Source organism: Balaenoptera borealis (genome assembly GCF_965194805.1).
Source record: "Balaenoptera borealis genome assembly, chromosome: 7".
NCBI lineage: Eukaryota > Metazoa > Chordata > Mammalia > Artiodactyla > Balaenopteridae > Balaenoptera > Balaenoptera borealis.
In genome coordinates, this window is record NC_138864.1 from 94,810,405 (window position 1) to 94,830,404 (window position 20,000).

The 20,000-nt window shown below is 34.1% G+C and overlaps 1 protein-coding gene across 12 annotated transcripts in view; it reads left to right on the plus strand.

Annotated features, from left to right (window-relative positions):
- FOXP2 (forkhead box P2) overlaps positions 1-20,000 on the plus strand; it is a 540,259-nt gene that overhangs the window by 505,922 nt on the left and 14,337 nt on the right. For all 12 annotated transcript variants that reach the window (XM_082400044.1, XM_082400040.1, XM_082400041.1 and 9 more), the window contains one exon: positions 62-225. In XM_082400044.1, coding sequence (XP_082256170.1) covers positions 62-225 — 164 coding nt within the window. The remainder of the gene's footprint in view (positions 1-61; positions 226-20,000) is intronic.

Here is a 20,000-nt window from a genome sequence, read left to right on the forward strand (position 1 = left end):
TTTTAAAAAGTATTTGAAAGGGCATTTCCAGAGTTGTCTTACACCCTCTTCATTTCACTAGGCTGCCTTGGCAGAGAGCAGTTTACCTTTGCTAAGTAACCCTGGACTGATCAATAACACCTCCAGTGGCCTGTTGCAGGCTGTCCACGAAGACCTCAATGGTTCCCTGGATCACATCGACAGCAATGGGAACAGCAGCCCGGGCTGCTCACCTCAGCCGCACATGTAAGTGGGGCTAACAGACTCCAGAAGGGGAAGAACCGATATTCCTAGGCTTCTAGCATTTACTAGTCTTCTGAAGTTTTGAATGGTGGATAAGTAAAAAATACAAGTTTAAATGGAGTTATTTAAACTGCACCGTGTTTGTGATACGAGAAAGTGTATCAGAACTGGTTTTAATAAACCTTTTAGATTCTCTCCAGTGTCCTATAATAATTGTACTAGCAGTCCTCTACAAATTCTTAGTACTACTAACATTCCCTTGGGAGTATAGCAGTGTCTAAGATGAGTCTCCATCTTATAGATCATTATCACAGTTTGGTTTGTATGGTCCAATAAGAATATTCATGATGGAACAAGTTGTCATAATTTTTACTACTATTACAGGTCTCTAAACCATTTATGAACTGTAGTCAAGATATTTCCCGTTTTTATAAACCGTAAAATGCAAAGTTTAACTGTTAGACACAGTTTACATAGAAGCCGGTAAAGTGTAACTTTTTGCCTGTCTTATAAATCAGTGTAATTACATATTCAACTTTAATTACTGGTGCGTCTGTATTGGCAAGGTTTATATGTTATATTTTATGCAAGACTACGATTCCTATTAATATTTAGCAGCTAACTATATCATTAATTACTCTAAAATCTTTCCCCTACCATCTTTTTAATGGAGCTGAGAGAGTAGATGTATTAAAAATTGATGTATTGTGGATTTCAGAAATGTGTATGACACTTGAAAAAATGCCTGGTCTTATTCAGTAGGCCAAGCATATCAGTTTCTTGTTTACTAAAAAGTATGGACCCTGCTAGAACTTAGAGTTCAGGAGGAAAAGTTAGAATCTGAATCCTGAACAATCCATTCAGTTGTTAGAATGAGTTTTAACTTAATGTCCATACTTCTGAGAGTTAAACATCACATACTTCTAATTTCAGGTTATTGAGGTAAGAATAGTACTTCCTCTCATTCTTATATTTTCCTCCCCTATTTTTGTACTAAATATCTAGTCAGAGGCCTGAAAGAGAAATATGGTCTTTCTAGCAGCCTATTTCCATTTGACCTTTCACCGGATATTATTTTTGTTGATTTTTGAGACATCTCATTCTATTTGACATATTAATGTCTTTAAGACCATGTGCCTAATTGCTTTATAGCACTTTTACTCTATCACCTTTGTGAAAAACACACGGTGAACATTAATATATTTTATCAGGTTCCAAACCGTTACTTTTTCAAAATGGAAAAATTTGTCTTTTAGAAGTGTCTTTAGATGTGTTAAATAATACAAAAGAAGTAATAAAAACTTGAAGTAGAGAGAACATATGAATATATGCTCCTGAGAGTAGCAGTACTCTAGCACAAGAAAAGTGAGCAATCCAACAAAAGTGTTTATATCCCTGCTTTATCCTCTCAGCCAAGCAGTGGGTAGCTTGAGGCCTTTGACTTTCAGCCATTCTCCTGAGGATGCTCGCTCCCTGTATCAAATGCTAAAACAATAAAACTTTAAAGAGCCAACAAGAGTTAGATACTGTTTTCCCCCTTTAAAAAAGACCAATTTCAGAGAAATGAAAGGTATTCGTAATAAAAGTGTTTAAGCTATTAATGCACCTCCTTGCACTCCTATATGATATATAGGGGTTGTTATGAACGATATATAGAGGGTATGTAGGGAGGTGGTTTTTAAAACATATGTGTCCAGTGATAAGGATATTAAAATAAAAAATGAATGATTCAATATGATAGTTTATTAAACATTGTGTTTTAGAACCTGAAATAATAATTGGGCTAAATTACAGCATTATTAGGTTACTAGTATTTTTCATTTGGCAGTTGCTATTTTCGATTTTTTCATTGTGTTATTTAGTTACACTTTAATTATAAAAATACCTCAGAAAAAATAGTGTGTGTAAAACAATATATAAAAATTGTATATTTAGTGCCTGATGTAGTGCCACTATGGGCTTAGAAAACTAAGATGTTCATAGACAATATATCGTACATTTTGTGCTTATATGAATTAGTGCATGTGAAAAATATTTATGTGTTTTTTCCATAGAGAGATAAAAGGAAAGCTTCCCTCGGCTTTTTGGAAATAGATTTCAGAAAAGACAAAAATTGGAGGAAGACCAAATCTTGTTTTTTCCTAAATTATATAAATTATAATCATGTTTAATTATCTTGCAGAATACTGAGTCAACATTCTCTCTTTGAATCTGTTTCTGCTGCTGTCATTAACATTTTGTATGTTGGATGTCAAATATTATTGATGGAATGTCACTTCAGTATTCTATATCTTCATCTTTATAGAGTTTTAAGATGCTTGGACTTAAAAGGCATTTTATGTACATTATTAGACAAAGGAAAATGTTATCTAATTCTCTCCATCAAAATTTGTCTGCATATAATTGAATGCACTTCAAAGTACTTTTTGAAAATTAAGCAGAAGTGAAAGAATTTTTTTACATTTCAGTAGCATAGTCATGTGTCTTGAAATGAAATCATGGTACTGGTCCTTGTTGTCATTGGTCGGGGGAGAGGAGGGAGTAAGTTAAGCTGATGCAACTGTTGGCAAGAGGCAGAGGGGCCTAGTGGTATTAGTATATGAGCTCTGGTGACAGACTGTGGTGGTTCCAATCCCAGATTTAGCACTTAATAGCTGAGTACGATTTTATTTGTTTCCTCAGTTTTCTCAGCTGAAAGTGAGGTAAGTCATAATACTATGTACCTCATAGGATTCTTGCAAATAAAACAAGTGCCTGGAATATAATAATTGCTCCCTGTGTCCCTCATAGTGCCGTATTCAGAGTTACTGATTTATATTACCTCTTGTAGTACCTCATTACTGCTGTAAAGGAGACCATAAACAATATAAAAATATTTTGCATTTTAATACATTTTTTGTAGGCTCTCCATAACTGTGTGGTTACTTTCTTTGATAGTCAGTCCCTTTGCTTTTCCTCCCACCTCCTCTTATAATTCATGACGTAAGCAGATCCATAAGAAGTGAAAGAACGTGAGACAGGAATTTATGGTAGGGAGCACCTTACTCAGACTCAAGGAGATAAGAGATTTTTGAGATAAGAAGAAGATGTTATCTGAGGTTGGAGGCAACGAATAATCCAAATAGAATAATATAAACCCAGAACAGGAGCTCACGATATGTGCCTGGAGAACATTGCATATGAGGTTTGACAGGAATGTAGAATATATGAAAGGAGACCAGACTGTTGAATGCTTTAAATGTCAAGCTATGGTGTTTACTTTGATCAGAATGGAACTTACTAATGTTATAAGCTTGGGTTTCACATGACCAGAGATGGGCTTTAGGAAGAGTAATCTGAACGTGTACTGAATGAACCATGCCTGAATGAAACTCAAGTGAGGTAGGATATTCTGGAGTTGGGAGAGACTGGAAGCAGATGAGTCCTTGCAGGATGTAGTATCTGACTTAAGTACAAGACAGCGAGTTGGAGAGCAAGGAATCCATACAAGAAGTGCTGTGAAGAGAAATACAGAACAAGACCACTGACTGAATGCTGGGGACAAAGAGGAAAATTAGGAAAAATCATAGCAACCGTAAAAGCCCGTGAAGAGAAATAGAGGGCAGAAGAGGACAGGCTCAGGGGGGAAAACGGTGATGAATTCAGTATTATCCTACTTGCTGAATCCAAGAACGTAAATGTCCTTAGATTCAGGAAACAACAAAACTGAAACTGTTTCTTCATTTAGTATTTTTATTCAACTCCAGAATAGTAAAATAAAGAAGTATTCCTGAGGTTGACAGAAAAGATGTTTTGAAGCTTTGGAAGAGTAGAATAACTATGGTTTAGTGCTTCTCATAAATTATTTTTAGAGAACAAGAGAGGCCAAATTATCATCCATATTCTTCATTTTGACGCTCCATATGTAACACTTCCCCGCGCTGTGGCTTTCCCTCTTAGAGTGCCCTGAATGAAGGCTTTTGCCAAACTAGTGCATTTATTTTGCCTTAACTCTTTGCCTTTCTTCCCTTTCCTTTTTCATTCTCCTCTCTTACCTAAATTCTACCTTTCCTTAAGGGCCTCATCCTATTTTTCCAGGAGGCTTTCCCAAGTAATTTTGCAGTCAGGACCTACCCTCTGCTCCACATTTCTGAAGAGCTGGCTGCTTGTATCATTATCAGGAACTAACACGGTGTGTGTGTGTGTGTGTGTGTGGTCACGCACATGTGTGCTTGCACATGTGCATGCTCATTTTGCAGTTATCTCTGGCTTAATGGCAGGTCCCTTAAGGACAAAGACTATATTTTAGACATATTATAGTATATGAAACCCCTAACACATTATACCATACAAAGTAAGCACTCAATAACCATATGATAGTGATTATGAAGAATCAAATGGGAGGTGACAGTTAATGAGAAATGGTTTGACTTCACGAGGTAATCTCTCCAAAAGTACAATCCAGGATTCTCTTAGAACTCTGAAGAAGGGAGAAGAAGAGATTTTTAGGAAGAAGAGATAATGAAATAGAATGCTAGCTAAGAGATCTTTCTAAATATTGGCAGAGTGTGTTTGTGAACTTTTATTTTTAATTTTAATTATTTAGTTAATATGTATTTTATAATTGTCCAGAGTTATGTCAATAGCAAGTGATAGACCTTCACCGCATTCGTGATTATCCTCCTAGACCTTGTTAAATTTTATTTATCTCGTTGAAGGTGAAATGAAAAAAAAAATTATTGCGATTAATACAGTATTAATCAGATGTATGTTCAAGAGGATTTTAGCAGAAAGTAGGACAGGGTAAAGTCAGGTGGAATAATACAGATTTTACCTAATAATTTTTTGAAATTGTTTTGACTCTTTTCGATCAAGTAGATTTCTACAATTTATTTTCTGCTGCTATTGTAAGAGATCTAGACCCATCATGGTCTGAACAAAAGTAAAGAATACTTCCTGTAAGAGTCTAAGTATCATTACAATTTATAATACTCTTCCCTTCTGCACCTCAGCGCCAATATTCCCTGATTACCTGACTTTTCAGAGTTTTACAGATTATGGATAAAATTACTTTAGATTCCTATTTTATACCGGTGTTTGCCTCTTATAAAAACTACCTGAAGAGTTAGGATTGATGCTATGTTCAGGTGGAAATAATTTGAACTTACTTTCTTCTCCCATGTGTTAGACTTAAATGAATGAGAAGAGAAGAAAACGTTTGGAGAAGACCTGGAAGGTGAACTCACACTGGTAGAATCAATCCATTTCCTGTCTCCTTCCAAACCTGAGGCAAAAAGAGAAATTTAATGATGTACCCGCCATATTTAGTTCAAATCAGTTGTTTCTTTTTTATTAAGCAATTGTTTCTCCTCACTCTCAGTAAGTTGGCTCAGGTTTGCCTTTTCTTTCTCTTATGAAAATGTTAAATGAGGTTCCCATTTTTATGTTTTCAAATTTTGTTTCTAGAGATCAAAACGAATGTTCTTCCTGAGCTGGTTTTGTATGGAGGGATCCACGCACAAAGCCTTCCATTGTCATGCCGTTCCCCTTTCTGATTATTAGGGTCTCCTACTGTTGAGTTTTCAGATCATTTCTTACGTGTCATTCCTGAATCCTCTTAGCCTCCGTGCCATTTCAAAGTTCTACTTGCTAATATTCTATATTAGTTGCAGGTGATTATTTTTTCTGCCTCTTATTAAAGCAAATGTTTGAAGTTTGCGAGTTAATGAACTTCTATATAGAATCAGAATGTTAATATGGCTCATGTAAGACTAGAAAGTATATCTGTTGTGTTCTTCGAAGCCAAAACTTTAGGGTAAGGAAATCTAAGTCTGCGGCGTTGCACAAAAGGAGTAGTGTAGTGTTATTCCAGGACTGCAATGGAGATCACATTAATCTTTTTTATTAACATGTTGAATGCACATTCCACACGCCCCAGAACTTTCTATGCATTGCATGTCCCAGTCAGTCATCTTTACAACATCCTCTGCTTCTTGAGAACCTCAGTTCGTTATATCACTCCAATGATAAACTTCAGCCTCTCCTAGCAATAATACTTTGCAACCAAAGACAGCTAAAAGGGACTGCTAGATGCCCGTTTTGTGCAACAGTATTGAAAAATCTAATATAAATTATGAAGTGTCACGAAACATAATGAAAATGTTCAAGTATATAATATTACGTTTCTTCCTTCTATTCTCTGTGGCTGCCTTAAAATTTAAATTGCTGTTTGTAGGCACATGTAGAATTTGCAGACCCTACACCTTTGGTTGGTGATATTTTATATAAAATCCCTACAGATCTTAGATCTTTCTGTGGACAAAAGCATTTGAAATTGGAGTGGCTCTGTATATCAGAGGAAAGCAGTTGAAAGTGACTGACAACTTGAACAAGTGGAATGCTCATTGTTTTCATGCCTGTTAAGCCTGCACTATTTTTGCTGATATTTTGGATCATTAAGTTGCATTAAGAAGATCTCTAAACATAAAAGCATATTTTTGCTTTACATGTCTTCACAGATTTTTTAATTCACAATTTTTCATTTATCTTCAATTTTTTTTTTCCTAATATTTCTGGGCCTCATAATTTTCATTCTGATTTAATTCTATTTTTATTTAACCTCTAAACTTTTTTATTAACTTTGCTAGTTAGCTTTGAGATCTCTTTCCAAAGTGATGGTACAGAACTTATGACTATGCCAGCTCTTTATTATCTCTCTTTTTTTTAAGTGCTACAAGTATGGCTCAGTAGCCGCTGTTCTTTTTTACATTATTCCAGTCCCCGTATGTGGCACTTACAGCTCATTCTAGTTCCTCCTAATAAAAAGATCCTCCCAGAGATACAGTGCCTTCAGCTAAAAAGTGCTGTATCCCCACCGTGCCAATAGTGGAAATTTGTGGGTTCCTGTAGGGTTTTAAAGGATTTTTATAGAACTATACAGATGGTATTTAAGTTTTGTGTTATGAATCCCCGCAATTTAGGCAAAGGGTGTCAGAAAACTTTTAGGTGACAGTATTGTAGCTAACTGCTTCTGTTTTATATCAAAAGAAGATACTTTGTTAGAAGGTACATCTTCCTTTGCAGTAACACTATTTGAGACTTAGAAATGTTCTTTTGCTGAGGGTCAAAAAGTAATTGACTGAATTGTTTAAAAATGAATATTGTTATTCAGTATTTTTTCCTTCTAGTACCAGGGGGAAATACCATAGTACCATGTATACCCATATGGTATTTTAACTTAAGCTTTTGACATAGGGCTTAGGGAAGTGGCTGTCTATTTGGTGATATGGGTATTTTATGGCTAAAGATATTTATTATGTAAAGTTAACGATCACTTCAGAATATTACTTAATGTGAAGATACTTTACATAAGAAATTATATTTTAATATGTGTTAAAATTATATGCATTTTGACTACTTTGGGAGAATTTTAAACTGACCTTTCAAATAAGTACAACAATGTATTTAAAAACTTTGACACCAATAAACACAGTTTAAAACTTTATCTCAGGGTTCCTACATTCCGTAAGTAGTTTCTATCATTAGGATAGAATTAAACAATTTATATAAGCAACAGATGACCAAATAATTTCACATAACTAGTGGAAACTGACATTCTTCAGTTTGCTCAACATTATCTTAATCTTTGAGCACTGAAAATGGTGTAACATCAGCAAGACATTTAAAAGGCAGGAACAGAAGTAATCATTGGTCACATAATGTTATCTAGCTCTTGATAAATTTACCATTTGCAACACTAAATCTCAGGTCCCTTTTGTTAATTAGCAGGTCAGAGAAAGACATAATCCACTAGATTTAGAATAAAAGATATTGTTTTTACTCCCTATTCCATTCTCGTGCTAAGAACTAACAGAGCATAGCTAAGCACAGTTCAGGAGGAAACTGAACATTGAGTCAGTCCTGTGGTTTAATTTGAGCAAAGGAATAGCTCCAGCAGAGCAGCCAGTCTCAGAGATTAGATAGACCTAATGACACGAACCGTATGTAATCCTGGTGAAGAGCCATCTCTGTCAAGATATCCAAGAAACAGCTTCGCCAGGAGCAAGCAGTGAACGGGCAGCATCCCATCAGGGAAGCTTGGCAAAGGAAATAGAGACAACAGTCCAGAAAAGATGGGTGAGCCATGTCAGCGAGGGCTGCCCAGAGCCATACTATAGCCCAACTATAGGACTTCGAGGTCCTGATCTTCAAGGAATCAGAACCCTAATTATCAATGAGAAATAAGAGAGAAACAGGAACATATACTTTGTGTACCATATGCCCATCCTGACATTTCTGACTGAAACTTGGTCCAAGGAACAAGGCAAAAATGATTTTTGGATGAATGGTTCAAAGGAGTTTTGGAGCAGCAGCAAAGCTGACTTAATGGCCAAATGTCGAGATGTAATTTAGATTTTCTTTTATTTCTCTGACCAATAGATTAGAAATATAAAAGTCCTTAGATCTATACCTGAATGGTTATTGAAAGCTACCATTTATGAGACACAAAATGGAATGGTACCAATTGTATCTCAGTGGGCAACTATTTTGATTCTGAGATTGAGCACAGTATATTTGTACTCCTCAATGATCAAAGTAATTACATTTATATTTTCATTTTATTACAGCTGTTCTGATCACATCTATTTTATAAATCAAATGGTAAATCTTAAAGATTTAATTGTGCTTTTTATAATCAGCACTACAGCAAAACTATGTGAAATCATTTGGGAGTGAGCCTCCAAATCATGTAAAATCCAGTTTCTTTAAACAATATTGTATAAATTTGAATAAATTATAATATAATGTTGAAGGTAAGGACAAGAAATCTTAGAGAAATTTCATATACATATATATGCATGTGATTTGTAAAATTAGGTTGCGTTAACCTTAATCTACCTTTTTGTTATATTTCTTAGAACTTCTGTTGACTTTAAATGGAACTTTGGAACTCTGCCTTGGGGTCAGATCTTTTGGGATGTAGAATAGAATTATAAAATGCATTCTTAAGAATGGCAGTGTGTAGCTTAGAAGAGAAAATGTTATTACAATTATCAGAATATAATATTCCTTTGCAATCAAACACTTAAATGGCTGCATTTTCTAGAAAGTAGAATATGGGAGTTACAAGATTTATTAAATATATTAGTATTAAAGTTGTATTCTGACTTCAAGATGAAAAATTAAAATTTATTTGGCTGTTTGTCCTTAGCCACAGTGAAAAGGTATGAGAAACTTTGTAGGGCATTTTCTAATTACATTCTGAATAAAGCAAACTAAACAAGGTATATATGGCATGAGGAATCATTTGTTCACTCCAATTTTTCTATCCTCTTTTAATGGTTGTACATTTCTGAGAGGAGGAATATTTTCCTTTACATCCATAAATAAGCAGGATTTTTATCTACTGAACTGGAATAATGGTTCTGGGTACTGTCCTAATGGCAACTATGTGCAAACTCATCCAAATCAAAAGGAAGGTCAGTTCGTTCAACATAAGAATGTCTGTGGTAAATGTTAATTTACAAGAGAGAAAACAGTCTTGAAAAACAATAAAATTTGAAAAATATTGAATCATAGTAGTAAAGATCTGTTTTATAATTTCTTAATTGATAAAATAAGAGCTAATTTATCATTTCTAGTTGTTTTTAATTATTTGACCTTCTTATTCACTTCTGTACACAAGAGAATTAAATATTTCTCTAACGTGTGCTTAAGTTTAGAATATAAAATTCTAGATTTTAGTGAAAGAAATCAGAATTATCATTTCAAAAGAAAATCATAAATAGGATTAATTAAATAATTTCTTAATGACTATATAAATAACTTCAGTTGTTTAATTACTCACAGTAGCCTAAGATCATTTCTCATTTTAAAAAGTACTTGCAAAATGTTTTCTTTTAAAAGTAAACTTTTCCATTTAAAACTTTAGTTTCATTTTTTAGGTTATTTCTGTGATATGTTAAACTAAAATACTTCCTAAATAAAATATTACTCTAAAAGTTACAAATGTTTAATTTAAGAAATGTGAATTGTTTCTCATTTCAACCTGACTTTGTACAAATGGAGATACCTAAACTTGCAGTTTTTATAAATCTACCATTAAATTCCAAATATAATTATATCATTTCCTTGTACATATACTAGAAGGAAATGAGTAAAATTGAATTTCCACAATCTCCATTTTTCATATGCTTTCTAAATGAGCATCAATTATTTTACCAGTTTCCCTGTGAAACGTCTTTGGAAAAAAAATGACTTTTTAAAAATGTTGTATTTGATGTGGTTATAGCTTCCAGGATAGGTACTCAAAAATAACAAACAAAACCAAAAACTGAGCCTCATGAAACTAAATCTTCCATTTTAATAAAGGAGTCTGTGTTTGTATTTTGGAATCCATTTTACATCTCCAAAACAATGATACTTATGTGGTAAGCATGAAGGTTTTGCCATTGGCAAATTTGAACTAATTGAATAAAAATTTATTCAAACACATATGAAATTACAAAGTACTAATCATACACTTTGATTTTTAAATGCTTATAGTAGTTATCATTATTCATTCAACGGCTTTGTGCCAAGTACTAAATAGACATTGTAGACAGTTAAAAGGAAGTCTCATCTTCTCTAAGTATTTCCCTTTAATTACAAAATTTTTGATGCTATTTTGTGAGTCAAAACCTATGCAAATCAATGGACAGCCTTAGCCTATAGCAATACTAAGTCTATTCTGATATTTTTTAATGTCATTAATCGAGTTAAGATACAACAATATATGAGATAAAGAAGAATTTGTATGATTGTAAACATTTTCTTTTAGAGTTAATCAATGTATCCCATGTAGGTTAAAGGTATACAAACTAAATTAAGTAGAAGTATCAAGAAACTTAAAAGTCAAGAACTTGAATAAATCGGTATTGAGTAGGAAATAGATGCGTGGTTTAAGGTCTACACATATTTCAGTACGTTCAATATGTTTCTCAATGTTCTGTATATATAAATTCATTTTACTGGATAAAGTTTGCTATATTGGGCCAAATAAAATTATTTTCCATAGTAAAACTGAAGCATGAAGGCCTTAATGCTATTTCTGAGGATAGGTTTTTGACTATTATCTGGGGAGTAACATTTTTTATATTAATGATCCGCAGTTACTGATAGAAGCATGTTATATCCTTCAGGTATGCTAGGGCAATTATTCTTATAGGATTTTTAAGATATATCATGTCACCTTTTTAAGATGTATCATGTATCATGTCTCATGTATCATGTTTATTACTATTTTTCAGTAAGTATATGTTATTTAATGTATTTAACTTTTTCTCAAACAACTAAGATTATCTGAAGAAAGATATAAGGGGGTCTCCTAAAATGAGTAAATCACATAAAAACAATTTTACCTAGTCTTACCTTTAGTCTTGACTTGTAAATGTTTGATTAAATTAACTTTACATTGCCTGAAATCGCCCATATTGTAGAGATGAGCCATTAATTGTAAGTTTTTCTTCACAGCATTTGTTGATATCTATCATAACATTTAAGACTTAAAATTTTTATCATCAGTATTAATAAATATTGTATTTATGAAGGGCCCAATCAAATTTACATTGTGCCACTGAATTACTCATAAATGATGACACTGTATAACTCTAAGATATTGCTCCCAAATTCCTGTCCAGTTTCATCCTGTAGGTAATCCTCTCTAGGAAGATTGCCCTGCCAAGGCAAAAGAATGATCTATTCTCTTGGTGATATCTAAATAAAGAAACACCATTGTGATTCTATAGTCTAACATCTATTGACTTAAACATGTTTTGAATATCTCAGTTTCAGAGAACTTTATTCATAGTACTTCCTTATTTTAAAGAAAAAATAGGAACAGTTTATAGGATCTTTTACTTAGTCTTAAGGAGAAAATGAAGACAATTTACATTTCTCTAGAGAATATACAGTGTGATCACAATCTAAAAAGGTAAAGTTTTCCATTTTAATTTGACTCTGCTGTAGGGTGTTGGCAACAATAACATTTCTTCTGCCTTTCATTGGTGCCTTGGGTACTTGTAAATTTCACAACTAAAGGAGCAACACATTTCTTTAGGCAACAAATCAGTCTATTAATGTAGCTAGTCCTCTCTTTGTGTTTTTGGTATATACCATTATGAGGGTAGGCTGTAACACTGAGCAATTAAACTAGAGCATAAAAACCAACTGCTACTTTGCATTTCCTTCTGGTAGAGGCTTGGCAGGTCGAATGGAGCAGAGATGTTTCATTCATTTAAGTTGAATAAACATTTCTTGAGCACCTATTATGTGCGACATAGTCTGTTGGAAACTGGCAGATGATCTGTTATCTACAAAGAGGTAGAACTCTAATCCAGGGATGGATATGTACAAAGATACCAAGTAAAGGAAGGAAGAGAGTTATAACCAAATTGCAAATTAAGTGTACACATGCACATGGAGAATCATGAAAGTCTTCATGGAGGAGATAGCTTTGAGTTATGCTTAACATGAAATCAATTTTTAGGTTGAACTTTATGAAATTATTGATATTTGACTGGGTTTTTTTTTGCTTACAGAAATAGCAGTCTTAAACCTTTCAACCTAACATTAAGCAGAGATGAGGAAAGAGAAGATAGATACAAAGGATTTGAGGGTATGAGCAAATGTGACTAAGATATAAAGCATGAGTCTCATTCAGAGAATAGATCATTCTTTTGCCTTGGCATGGACAATCTGCCTAGAGAGGAATATGTGTAGGATGAGACTGGACAGGAATTTGGGAACCATAGCTTAGAGTTCATTAATCTCCAAGCTGATGACAGGGTAGGGGCATTGAAAATTCACCAATTATTTGGAGATCCTTAGCAAGACCCTCAAGGGTATATGTTACCTACTTTTAAAAAGACTTACCCTTCTTTGCTACTCATCCCTGGATATACTGTATTTTTTCACTTGAAAAAGTGTCCACACTTTTTTTTATGCCATTTTCCCTCAATATTCAGTTTGTTCTTTTTTTTAATATTCAGTTTTAAAATATATTTTTCTTTAAGATGACATAAGAACTCAGACTGAAAATTAAAAACAAAATTTCCAGAGATCAAGTATCAGCAGCCTTTATAAACGTGGGCATTGCTTCTGCTAGCAGCTTGATCACAATGAGGACTGTAGAGAAATTTGTTTCAAAATCTTCCCATCTTCTACTTTCTGATATCCAAGCATTCCAGGATCTGCTTCCCCTCTTCCTCGAGCGATTAAAATGACAAATATAAAGATTCATCAAAATTGAATGAGTTATGAAGAGTCATCATCTATTTTAACTTTTAGAATTTTTGACAGAGATTTAGGCTCTTCTATCTTCTTGGTAGAGTATAAAAGGGAACTATTTCACATACATATAAATTTAAAAGCAGTACGTACAAAACTTTTTAGTCCACAACCAATAGCCTTAATTCTTCACTTCTCTCCACGTTTCTAATCCTGCTACCTTATTCCTGACCATCATGACCTTATTACACTGTTTTAGTAAACTCCTAGCTGGTTACCTTACCTCCAGTGGCCTACGTCCCATCTACGTTTTGCAAATTAATCCTCCTAAAACTCTTCTATCTTTTCACTGCCATGCTCAAAAACCATCAATAGCCCTTCAGCTGGCAGAGAATAAATTTTAAACTCCATAAATGCAACTCAAGGGCCCTTCACCATCTGACCTTGTTCTGCTTTCTAACATATTTCTTTATCACCAACCCTCCTTTCCCCATGGCCTCTACACACTCTCAGGATTCCTACAACACATATAAAATTCTCTATTTTTCCCATTTCCACTCAGAATGCCCTTTTCCTCAACTCTGTGTAATGAACATTTTCATATATTTCAAAGCCTACGTGAAGTGACACCTTCCTCCGTCATAGATCATTGACCGAATGCATTGCCAGAATTTTTCTCCCCTCTTTCATAACACTTTGTCTGTTATGGTATAGATCACATTCTGCTTGGCATCGAAGTTACTTGTGTGTATGTCTTACTTCCTCTATTAGACTGAAACTGTATGAGAACAGGAACCATTTTCTATATCAGCCCCTAGACCAGTAGTTTGCAAATAATGTTTGTTGAATTGATTTTTTCACTTCTAGCAAGAAGTAATGTTTATCCTTGTAGAAGTACTTCCATTTCAGCTACTGACTTTCAACCTTTCTGTCAGGAAGTATTAACAGACTTTTATGTCTCTCCATCACTGAATACTTTCCCTCTAACTATCTAAAGAAGTTCCAAATGGCTTTCTAATTCTCCTAAGTGTAAATTACATCAAATTAGGAGGTTGGCTATTCCTTCTTCAAGCAAGAAATTTAAATCACTGCTTTTCTGTAGTAAATAGTAGGTAGTGGACTTGGAATAGTTGAATTGGAAATCTTGTGTTTCATGGACAGAACAATTTTTAAACTGTTCACAATTAATTCCTGGATTCTCGTTTAAATGAACACTCATTATCTACCAAATGGATAATTTGCTTTCAAATCAAAGATGAAGTTACTTCCAAATCCACTTAAAGGAATAGGACATATTTTATCAGGTTTAGAAGAACTACTAAAGTGACTGTCAAGGTAAATATGTCTACCTGCTGTCTCTGCCCTTCTGTGCCAGAAGTTTGTACTCTTCTGTGATAACCTAGATCCCTGGTATGTATTAGGTGCCCAGTAAACAAATGAAATGCTGGGGAGATTATCCAATCCAGACTTCGTAGACTCCTGCCTTAAGATACGTTACAAATAAGTCGATTTATTATCCTTTATTCAAGATCTCACAAATGAGACAATAAGAAATCAATTATTCCACTAGTTTTTTTCTTTTTGTTCATAAGTTAAGAAAAAAAAAAAAAGAAAAACCTATGTCCTCAGTTTCAGTAGTTTCATTCTATTTGCTCAAAGTAGCTTCTACTTTACTTATTATTAAGGGCTCTATTAAGGACTGCCGCTTAATCTGTAAGACACCTCAAATCGAAACTGAAAGGAGTCGTGCATAAATTTCAAATCAGGGAGGAAAAATGGCATGAATATCCAAACCATCCACAATATATCTTCTTCAAACCCAGAAAGAGTTTTATCACCAGGATAGATAGTCAAGAATTTCTCTCGTCTGTCCATCTGAACTTGTTCTTCCTTTACTGTCTTTAATGAATTCCATTAGGAGTATAGATGCTTTGGGATTCTGCTTAGAGACAAATAATCTCTCCCAGCTGTTAACTCCTCCAGTATCACTTAATTGCTATTCCTCTTAGGACACTTATGGCTGGCAATTGTGTACATATTTGAGTACATACTTCTCCCATACCGGACTGCAACTTCTTTGATAGATGTTTAAATGCCTCCACAGTGCCTTATATCTAGAGGGTATGCAATAAACGCGTTAAATTAATCATTGGCAATAGGAGATAATGATAATGTTATTGGCTTTTCCTGTCTAAGTGAGATTGATGCTCTTTATGCCATTATGGACACAGGCGACTTGACTCAACCCGCAGCATAAAAGAGCTTTTGGCAGAAAATTTATTGTCTATCAGGCTTATATATATTGCTGTGTCTCTTAAAATTTCCATATTTTAGTCAACTTTGAGTTCATCTATTTAAGGTTTCTCCAGCTGAATATATATTATCAGACTTCATAAACTTCAGTGTACATAGCGCATGTGATGCAGGCCTGGACCATTCAATGCATGTATGTTAATGATTTCACTGACAAGTTATGATGAGGCCTGGGATGGGATGGCTGAGGAGTGTAAGTGCCGGGGCTCCGCCTACCGAACATTTCAACAATGGTCTTTCTACTTTGAAGTTTACTTTCCTCTGTTGATCTAAAAATGGTCAGAGACATGACCTGAGATTTTGGCTTAGTGCCTTAGTGTTCAGAAATGTGTTAGTAAATAATTCTTTGGAATAATTATAGTAATATGTTATGTTATTCTGTTCCTTTTATACCTTAAATGTACTTTTAAGGAAGTGTAGCTAGTCATTACTTTAATAGCCCTAATGCCTGGCATTTGGTATGTGGGGCACTTATATCTTTGTTTTATGACTTTTCTGATATAGTAATAAAAGTCTTAATTTGTAGAAGGGCTAAAATGTTTTTAGAGCTAATTAAGTTCATACGTTGTTTAAAAAGCAATTCATGTATTTATACTATAACTTCTTCCAAAAAAGGATTTAAGGTTGTAATTATATCATGACTGTATCTAACATTGATCACTTATGAGCCAGTCACTGTTCCAAGTGTTTTGCATACACAAAAAATCATTTACTCATAACTACTATGTAAAGTAGGTACTTTATTATCTCTGCTTTATGAATAAAGAAACAGAGGTACAGAGACATTAAGTAACTTCCCCAAGGTCACACAGCTAGGAAGTAAAGGAGCCAGTGTTTAAACCCAAGCATTTTATCCTCAAAGCTCACTGAATTCTTAAACACTATATTATTAACCACTTAACCACTGCTGCATGACTAAAGATTATAAATGAGGTGCCTAAATTATTCAAGATTACTTTATGCTACACTTATAAGTTAATCAAAATACTAAATACATAAAAATTATTGTATTAAATTATACCCTGTTAATTAAAAACCTTTATATGATTCAACTGGAGAAGAGGATATGTAAGGAGGAATCGGTGAGCGCTGCATAGACAGGGAGTTACTTTAAAGGGTTTCCTTTATTTTATTTGAATTGTCAGAGGAGTTTCTTTGGTGAAGGGGAGCATTTTTCCTGGGAGAAAATCTAATTATCCTCTAATAGTGTAACACATGGTATCCTGAAGAATTTGGAAAAATGAACACTACCGAGATAGCCCCTTTTTTTCCAGAGATAAATTAAATGACCCTCATATCCTATAATGGGAGGAAGAAGGGAAAGATACTGCTAATGGCTGCGGAAGAGACTAATTTCCCATTCATTCTGCAACCCACCAAAGGCATGTGGTTTCCTTGAGTTTCATTTCCTTTGAATTGGCATACAGGGCAAGTGAAAACATGGAGCTCTCTGAGATCCAAAAGTGAGAAACCTAATATAAATGGAGATAATCATGATAGAATTGTATTTTTATTGAAAAGGAGTCCACCAATGTATAGGCATAGGTACTATAACTTTCAAGCAATTTTATTCCCTGGGCTGCTTCAACTTCTCTTGCTATATTTTATTTCGTTTTTAGACATTGTACTGGTGGCAGTCGGATATTTTTAGGAACTGAGCATTCATAATTATTGGCTCTGGTTTTAGTTTATTTTAGTAAATGAGCAGCCTAACGCTGTAGCCTTAAGGGAAAATTTCATTTACATCTTTCTCAGGTCTGATACCTTGTTCACAAACTAATTCTGAGCGAAAGGATTCTAAGAACACTTAATTCCAGAGAGAAGTTTTCTCTGTTACAGTTGATACAAATGAAACTCTTAATGCGTTGATGGCACATCGTTTATTCAGTTAACACACATGTACTAGGTGCTTGCTGTGGATACAGCTCTCTTGATCTGTGAAGTTCATAGTCTAGTAGGCAAGACACAGTAAGCCACCACCAGGAAGAGTTCAGTACAGTACATGTGATGAAGGCAACATGAGATAGCAAGAATAACCAGGTTCCAAGAAACATTCCAGAGGCCAGTTGTGTACTAGTCCTGGCTCTGCCTGTATTTATCATAACTCTTGGAAAGTTACTCATTTTCTCATCTGTGAAACAGGAGCATTGGAAAAAATTATGTTTGATACAGTGTTAGGATTCCAAGATTCTGTAGTTTTGGGTAACAGAATGATCCAAAAAAAAAAAAAAAAGATGCTTTGGAGGGTCAAAGTAGGAGGTCAGCGAAAGCCAGACAGGTCAAACAAACTCTTTAGAAGTAGATAAGATATAACTTGGTCCTTATATGGTAGACAGGATGTGCATAGGTAGAACACAGTGAGGAAGGGAATGCCAGGTTCTGTGCACACACAGTGAGTTGAAGAGGAAAGCGTAGACTAAGTCAGCATGAAAAAATGACTTGGAGTAGGAATTGAACATGATATTTCAAGGGTGATGTTTTGAGTCGGGAGTAGAAGTTATTATTCAGAACTACTGTTGTACACAGGGAGGTTGCAGCCTAACTGTGGAGAATGGCTGAAGGGTTTTGGCTCAATCCTGTCTCATTCCCCTGTGTCTCAGTTCAGATAGATTTTTGTACAAGGCAATGACATAATGAAATAAATTCCTTGTGTATTAAAATTCTCTGAGAAGGTAATGGAACATGCCTTTATAGTGATACTTTTAAAAAAAATTCTATGTGTTTGTATTTTAGAAAGACATCCCATTTGTTATTCCTCTTTATCTGGAACTTGAGACTTTTCTACAGGTTCTTTATTCAAATAAAAATCCAACCCAGGAAAGTAAAACACAAATGAATCAGACACTCAGCTCCAGCTGAGGGGACAGTGGAAGTGGAACAGGGGATTAGGAAAGAGAGTCAGACTAGGGAGACCTCCTAGGTCTTCTCAGAGCCTTGAGAACATTAAGACAAACCAACTACAAAAGAAGTCAGATCTTTAGCTAAAATTATTAGATGCTCAGAATAATGTTAATTGAATTGAGGTTAATCCCATAGATATCTATGTATGTCTTGCCAGCTATTCAATATCTGTTTAGAAATATTCATCTATTTAAGCTTGAAAGTTTTGAATATTCATAGGTCATTTATGAGACCTAGTTAAAAAAAGATGCTATTATATTAACCTTAGGAGTTTATTCTAATCATTTCCAGTACTTAAGAGTTTGACATTCAGTAAAATGTTCTGAATCCCAGCTTGAACCTGGAAAATCTAAAATTATAAATTCAACTTATAATGATTATTAAATCAAAACATCATTTTTTAATAAAAGTCATTAAATGAATGTGAACTTTCGCAAGTAATCTTACTAGAAGATTTCATTTGTATATTTTATAGGGTACTTTGGGAATGTTAACATTAGATTTAATAAATGCTTAAAATTCTGGGTATGTCTGCGTGATACCGTAACAAATAGTTGGTTCATCAGTCATTTTACTCCAACTATTGGCTAGTTCAATGAAACATTTAATCAAAGTAGTTGTTGAGTTCAATTGCTAAATTTTTTTCAATCAAAATCATTGGTTTTGTTTTTAAAATGATCCTCATAAACCAGCTTTTATGATTTCAGGCTTTTATTATCCTGAAATAATCTATGGGTACACACACACACACACACACACACACACACACACCACGCTTACACATAGATTCCCCGCCCCCGCCATGGTACACACAGTTTCCTAGTTGCACATTTCTAATTTTCTAATTGACTCTGTAACCTTTTATTAGGACCAAACAGTTTATTCATCACATAAAATATTATCTCCAAATTAGTCATATGCATATATCAGAAGTCCTACTTTTCTCATTTGTAAGTTATTCTTTACTAAATATCATTAGATATTTCAAGGACTATAATATTAATTAATAAATTCTTATGCAGGACAATAAATAGTACCTTGGAGATTTAGAACTGCAGTGGTTTTCCTTACATCTAGAGTACAGTGCTTTGGATTTAGCACAACTTTTTATACACATAAAACGTAAGCACGATAACTTCAGTATCATTAAATATCAATGACAAACTCTCTTCTTGGCTTTTTATTTGTATTGGCTTCAATATAATTTCATGATTTACCCCACAGAGTGCAATAATGACCTTATAATGGCCACTTACCATAGTCTCTAATCTATCCCTAGGGAGTAATCTATACTGAGAATTGAGAGATTAGAGCTGATA